At 38.6% G+C, this 7,500-nt stretch overlaps 2 protein-coding genes across 2 annotated transcripts in view; one reads left to right on the top strand and one right to left on the bottom strand.

Moving 5' to 3' along the window:
• Positions 1 to 7,500, bottom strand: part of LOC137615052 (uncharacterized) — a 17,350-nt gene that overhangs the window by 5,771 nt on the left and 4,079 nt on the right. The window contains exons 2-5 of the mRNA XM_068344684.1: positions 6,829 to 6,973; positions 6,388 to 6,534; positions 5,751 to 6,005; positions 4,922 to 5,047 (exon numbers count right to left, since the gene is read on the bottom strand). Of these exons, the coding sequence (XP_068200785.1) occupies positions 4,922 to 5,047; positions 5,751 to 6,005; positions 6,388 to 6,534; positions 6,829 to 6,973 (673 nt within the window). The remainder of the gene's footprint in view (positions 1 to 4,921; positions 5,048 to 5,750; positions 6,006 to 6,387; positions 6,535 to 6,828; positions 6,974 to 7,500) is intronic.
• LOC137615408 (choline transporter-like 1) overlaps positions 1,309 to 7,500 on the top strand; it is a 92,628-nt gene continuing 86,436 nt past the window's right edge. Inside the window, exon 1 of the mRNA XM_068345275.1 lies at positions 1,309 to 1,521. The gene's annotated coding sequence lies outside the window, so the exon portion shown is untranslated. The remainder of the gene's footprint in view (positions 1,522 to 7,500) is intronic.

Below are 7,500 nucleotides of genomic sequence, written 5' to 3'. Positions count from 1 at the left end.
TGCTCTTCCCACTCCCCAAGAGAGATTAGCTTACCGAACTTTCAATTGGGATCCACAAGGCACTAGAAGGGTTGGAAGCCCAAGGCCTACATGGCTGAGGACTATGAAGCATGAAGTAGGAGATGATGACTGGAGAAGTATTGAATTAAAAGCTCAAGATAGGGACGACTGTCGAAATCTAAGTGAAGTCTCTTACGTCAATAGGCGTAGGAGGAGATGATGATGATGATGATGATGATGATGATTGGCTCTAAGAGAAACACTTCAATCAAAGTCATGCTGAAATGTACGCCATTAGCCCCCCCCCCCCCCCCCCCCTCACATCGCAATCATTCCAACGTTATCTTGCGTGTTTGTTTTGAGGTTAAGTTTGGGGAGGAGTTTAACGAACTTACTGATATGAAGATAGTATCAGTCACACAAATATCGATAGGTTATTATGACTAAGCGACAACGCCAACATCCTTTTGCTCTCTATTTGTTACCTCCGCCAACGAGATTGGGAGGAGGTTATGTTTATACGCCCCTTGTTTGTCATTTTTTTTTTTTTTTCTGTTTTTGAACCACTTCCTGGTTACTACTCATATAGTAGTGAAACTTTTAGGGACTAATTTTGTTGAGACGTGGAAGTGTGTCAGTTTTGAAAGTCCTTGGTCAAAGGTCAAGGTCAAGGTCGATTAAAAGGTCTACAAAATTAACCCTAACCTTAACCCTAAGTTCGCACATGGTTGTCACACACACTTCAAATACGCCTACTGTCTAAATTGATACTGGGAAAGGCAAGCTGGTCTCGAGAAATAAGCTATCGTGGCGGAGGTCTGCACCTCCGAGTGCTTTTCTAGTTTGTATTATTATTCCACGTAGATCTTGACTTTCTACTCTTGAGGTGTCCATGTAACAGCCTATCTTATAGTTCCTTCAGACTTTGATCGAAGAACGTGACTTGGCCAAAACCACCGATCAGTTATTCATTTTACGTTTATTTACGTTTATTTAAAAACAAAAAGGTTGATAAATGACTTTTGAAGTCTTACTGCAACTGTGACCATGTCATTTAATACCAAAACCTCTTTACAATAACTCTGAAATTCTACAGTATATGTATAGTCAGTTTTTTTATTGAGTCAGATTTGCACCGACTCGTAGGGGTGTCCTTTTAGCTCGGAATTTTTCCTAAGAGCTGATTGGTCGGAAGTATTTTTGTTCGAATACTTCCTACCAATCAGCAATCAGGAAACTTTTCCTAGCTAAAAGGGCACCCTTACGAGTCGGTGCAAATATGCCCCACTGTCATGTAATATAATGACATGTATTAGGACGTTTGCCTGTTAGGTATTTAAAGTGCTGCTCACTCATTTGACTCTCGCTGCGGCTTGTTAACGAAGCGATAACATAGCAGAGATTTTGACTACGGGAGTCGGAAGCTCGTCGGCAAGCAAAGAGGTGCTCTGCTTTGAGGAGTATTGGGGCTGTATAAGGACGTGGTCCAGTAGCCCTTACATACACTGAAAGAATCCCAAGGTAATCTTCGTGACATGTTGTTGGGTTATATGGTTATTCTATATTGTATATAGAAAGTGTGTATAATTATTGTTTGTTTATGTGAGTAATTTTGTTTAAGGAGCGGACAGCATTTATCGTAATACGTCTTGGGTGGTGATACCTTTTGTTACGTGTGCTTTATCTCTCCATGGGTTTCTTTTAGGTAACTTTATAATTTTGTTCTGTATGTTAATGAAATGTTTAATATGTTAATGAAACGTGACTTGAAAGTATTGTGGTTTTGTGTTGATACGTTAGTTTTGGTGTAACTGGTGTCGCTATTGTAAAACATTTTTATTTTCTGTTTTCTTTTAGGTGTTGACCGAAAGTCTTGTACCGACTATTTTACCTTGGTCAAATTTAATTACGTTATACGTTGCTGTGTGTTCGATACATTATGTATTTTTCGTGTTAGTTTGGTATTGTTTAGGTTTAAGGTTATTTGTAATAAATACTATGTTATAAAGAAAATAGTTTCCTTTCTGCTCTTTACCATTTGTCTTGTATATGATCCTTTTTATAAGGGAACGGTCTACTTCACCCTAGTGAATTAAGCCATAACAGGCTTTGATTTTAAAATTCACGTGACACCCACTAAAAAATATTGACTATAGTCTTAATATCATACCATGATTCCCTTCGCTAGTGGGAAACTGATATCACGATTAAAATATGTGAACATGTAAACCATTATTAACCTTAAAAGAAATATAATTTCTTGGTAAGTGTAGATGAGACTCTTTAGCTATGGTAAGCAGCTCTCCTAGGAGAAGGACACTCCAAAATCAAACCATTGTTCTTTTATCTTGGATAGTGCCATAGCCTCTGTACCATGGTCTTCCACTGTCTTGGGTTTGAGTTCTCTTGCTTGAGGGTACACTCGGGCACACTATTCTATCTTATTTCTCTTCCTCTTATTTTGTTAAAGTTTTTATAGTTTATATAGGAGATATTTATTTTAATCTCATTGTTCTTCTTAAAATATTTTATTTTTCTTTGTTTCCTTTCCTCACTGAGCTATTTTCCCTGTTGGAGCCCCTGGGCTTTTATTATCCTGTTTTTCCCATTAGGGTTGTAGCTTAGCAAGTAATAATAATGATAATAATAATACCCAGGAAAGTCAAAGAAAAATACAATTTCTTTTTAGGGGCAGAACTGCGGGGGCTGATAAATAATGTTTAAAAAACTTTCTGACTTGTTTGTAGAAAATGTGTTCACTAAAACCATAACTAATGATGAAAAAAGACTTTAAAAAACACACATTTTCTACAAACAAGTCAGAAAGTTTTAAACCTTTTTTTTCTTCTTCGTCTGCATCTTTTCCCACTTTTGTGTGGGGTCGATGTTTCTGGCCAGCGTTCTCCATCTATCTCTGTCCCACACTTCATCACCCTATCCTAGAAAGTTTTTAAACATTATTAACCTTAATTTCAGGAGACACTTGACCATCAAAATTCGCACAATAACATTCGCTTCCCTGAAGCGTTGATCTGCGATATGTATATTTCTGATATAATTTCTCAGAATCTTCCATACATGGTTAAAAACTAACTAATCGGAAATTCTCCGTAAAACTATACTGTTCTCAGCCGCATTTCAGTAGAATAGAGGCGACCGTAATTTTACCATACTTTGTTATTATCTTTAAACGGTTGGTGGCCGTAATATCCACTTCGTTACGTCAATATATCGGTTTTTAAAACAGTAAATGTCTGGCAATATTTATGCCATGATTTTTACCGTTTTACGACAAATTTTGAGCAGTGTGGCTTCACTCTATTTTCATTATGCTGTCTTAGTAATAAGTCGTCGACTCTACACGCCCTTTGGTAATGTTCTCAGATTTGAGGTAGCGATTCTAACATTTGGCTCAGTATCAATAAGCAAGATACTTGGGATTAACACATCACTTTAAGGACTGTTTTCTCTGCACTGTTAAAAATTTTGCATAAAGAAAACGGTAAAAGTCTGACAACATTTATTCCAAGATTTTTACCCTTTTAAAAACGGTTATATTGAGTGATGTTACGGTCACACACCCTTAAAAGATAATAACAAAGTAAGGTAAAGTTACGGTCGCCTATATTTTACTGAAATACGGCTGAGAACTATATTTTTACGGAGAATTTCGGATAAAAATTACGGTTTTTTCTAACAGTGTGATCCTATACTGCAGGCGAACCCTACTCTCTACAGGGCCTCTCGTTTTCATTTTATCGTATACATTCCAAGGCATTTAGCATTTCACCCCGCATATTGCTCGTTTATTCTCAAATCCACATCATCGAAACAATTAGAAAGTAAGAAAGTCTTCAGTTTCCTCTAGAAAGCTTTAATATCTTCAGTCTTTCGGATGTCTAGTGGGAGCTTATTGTATAGTCTTGGTCTGGGGCCGCATCTTTGAAAGCTCTAGAACCTACAGTACAGACATACATCTTGGTTGTGATAATTTGGAACCACCTGAAACTATTCTTGTGTTTGTTGGCTGCACAATATGTAGCAATTCACTTGGATATTTTGGACGACCGGTTCTGATAACTTGGTGGGTTATTGTACATATTTTAAACTCAATTCTTGCTCTGATAGGCAGCCAGTGTAATTAAATTAGTATAGTTTTTCGGGACTGTGGCCATTCTACTGAGTTTATTTACAGGGGTTTAGTTGGAGTCCTTGGAGGATTCGACAGGCTCGTAGTTCAGTGAACATTCTACAGTCACGTGAATTGCAGTTCCAAACTATGCAAGAAGTGTTCTTCTTGGCAAGAACAAAGGATCATTAATTTTGCAGTTTATCTGTATTCACCATTATCCTCTCATTTATTTATCAAGTAATTGATTTATTAAAAGGCATATAATTTCTCCCCGATGATGTTCTCTTCAGCTTCAAAACCAGCCCAGATTCCCCGACAATGTTCTCTTCAGCTTCAAAACCAGCCCAGATTCCCCGATAATGTTCTCTTCAGCTTCAAAACCAGCCCAGATTCCCCGATAATGTTCTCTTTGGCTTCAAAACCAGCCCAGATTCCCTGATAATGTTCTCTTCAGCTTCAAAACCAGCCCAGATTCCCCGATAATGTTCCCTTCAGCTTCAAAACCTGCCCAGATTCCCCGATAATGTTCCCTTCAGCTTCAAACCCAGCCCAGATTCCCCGATAATGTTCTCTCTTCAGCTTCAAAACCAGCCCAGATTCCCCGATAATGTTCTCTTCATCTTCAAACCCAGCCCAGATTCCCCGATAATGTTCTCTCTTCAGCTTCAAAACCAGCCCAGATTCCCCGATAATGTTCTCTCTTCAGCTTCTAAACCAGCCCAGATTCCCCGATAATGTTCCCTTCAGCTTCAAAACCAGCCCAGGTGAATTCGAGATCCTATCACTTACCTTTATATTTGGAGTCACACGAGATTTGAGTCACCTGTATGTTCCATTCTTTGTTGTTTGAATTTAGCTCTTGTCTGTCGACTGTCAGCTTGATCGCTCCGCCGTTGGGAGCCACGTCCAAGTACACTATAGGAAAGAAAACCAAAAGCATTAAAAAGAAATTACACAAATGAAGTGAAATCAAACTATTGTTCTCTAGTCTTGGGTAGTGCCATAGCCTCTGTACCACGGTCTTCCACTGTCTTGGTTTAGAGTTCTCTTGCCTGATGGTACACTCGGGCATACTATTCTATCTTATTTCTCTTGCTTTTGTTTTGTTAAGGTTTTTATAGTTTATATAGGAAATATTTATTTTAATGTTGTTACTGTTCTTAGATTTTTCAATTTTTCCTTATTTCCTTTCCTCACTGGATTACTATCCCTGTTGGAGCCCTAGGGCTTATAGCATATCCCAACTATAGTCCATTTCTTTTAGCGATGCATATTTGCACCGACTCGCGGCGGTGCCCTTTTAGCTCGGAAAAGTTTCCGGATCGCTGATATGTTAGAATTATCTTGTCCAACCAATCAGCGATCCGGAAACTTTTCCGAGCTAAAAGGGCACCGCCGCGAGTCGGTGCAAATATGCATCGCTAAAAGAAATGGACTATAGTGTTGCAGCTTAGCAAGTAATAATAATAATAATAATAATAATAATAATAATAATAATAATAATGATAATAATAATAATAATAATAATACTAGGCGAACGCGAATACTAGGCGAGCCCATTACTACTGTAATAGCCAGGAGGCTAGTAAGTAAGAACGAATTAAAAACCTCCACTTACTATGCTGGCCGTCGATTTTACCACAGATCGTGTTCGGTTCCATGTTGACCCCAGACGCCGTGAAGAAATCGTTGCAGTATCCGTCGGTGTCCGGATCCGTGAGTCTCAGACTTATGAAGTCTAGTCGGATCTGGCAGATGCTGGTCGACGCCCTGTTGATTGTCAAGGTGCACGCCCCCACAGTCTCCGATTCCGCACTCGGGTTGACGAAGTACGTGTTGTTCAAACTCGTCTCACTGTTGCACGTTCTTTCAACTGCAAGCACAGGTTAATTTTAGACACCACCCACATATGAATGATAAGAGTCAATTGGCATTTTTGGTAAACTAAATTCCCATCATTATTACTTTTATTACTGTTGTTTCTGTTGTAAATGTTAATATTGCTATTTTTATTATTATATTGTTTTTATTAGACTTGGACTAAAAAAGAAGTAAAAATTCATAAAAGTAATGCAGCTGTTAGTATAAGCAATTCTACTCCTGGTTTTTGGAGCGGGAAGACCTCGAAAGGACACTGCAAAGAACAATTTGATAACAGGGTGTGCAGCGAGGGGTACAATGTTAGTACCCTCCAATGCAAATGTTCTATTTCTTGGGAAGAAATGCACAGCTGGACACGCTCAAAAGGAGATTACCTAGACAGCAGGTACCGAAGGCCTTGGCGCAGCCCCCGGACCCCACCCCTCCGCGTTTGGTGCACTCGTAGGAGGGCATGCAAGTGCCCACTTTGCCATCCTCGGTGTCACACTCATCAGGAGGGACTTGGATGAGGGCGATGAAGACTGAAAGAGAAAATAAGAAAGGTTTTGAGGTGTCTTATGATTGACAGAAGCAATGGTTAGAAGTCTCTTTTTTGAGTTAATACTCACACAGTAGTCTCTTTTCATCGTTTATATATGACAGATCTATTTTATCGTTGTTACTGATCTTAAGATATTTTATGTTGTTATCTATTACTTCTTATAGCTGTATTTTAACTTTTAAAAAAAATTAACATAAATCAAAAGTACAGAGATAGAGAAGGACACTTAAAGCGAAAGAAAAAACTAAACAGAAACGGACGTGGTATTTCATACGTTTGTCGTCCCTTTGGCTCTGCTCGCTATCTGGCGCCGTTTCCTCTTTCGTCGGTCGTATCTCGAGTTGCTCATTCTCGACCTTTGGAGCTGCGGAAGTCTGTTGGACGGAGAGGACCAGGGCCACCGCTAGAAGTACTTTCTTCTGAAATAACAAGTATTGTAGTCATCATTATCATCATCATCTCTTCCTACGCCTATTGACGCAAAGGGCCTCAGTCAAATTTTACTAGTCGTCTAGTATGGTAGTAACAATTTTTATTGGTGTTGTTAAGTGCCAACTATTTGACCCCTCGTACAATGTTCAGCAACTCTTCTAAGAGAAGGACACACCAAAATCAAACCATTGTTCTCTAGTCTTGGGTAATGCCATATCCTCTATACCATGGTCTTCCACTGTCTTGGGTTAGAGTTCTCTTGCTTTATGACTCAAGCACACTATTCTATATTGTTTCTCTTCCTCTTGTTATTTTGAAGTTTTATAGTTTGGATATGAAAGATTTATTTTAAGGATGATATTGTTCCTAAACTTCTCTTGTAGTTTATTTCCTTATTTCCTTTCCTCACTGGACTATTTTCCTGTTAGACCCCTTGGGCTTATAGCATCCCACTTTTCTAACTAGGTTTGTAGCTTAGCAAGTAATAATAATAATAATAATAATAATAATAAAT

The sequence above is a fragment of the Palaemon carinicauda genome, chromosome 21 (assembly GCF_036898095.1).
Source record: "Palaemon carinicauda isolate YSFRI2023 chromosome 21, ASM3689809v2, whole genome shotgun sequence".
Lineage (NCBI taxonomy): Eukaryota > Metazoa > Arthropoda > Malacostraca > Decapoda > Palaemonidae > Palaemon > Palaemon carinicauda.
The sequence above is the reverse complement of the archived record's forward strand: the minus strand, read 5'-3'. Positions and strand labels throughout refer to the sequence as shown.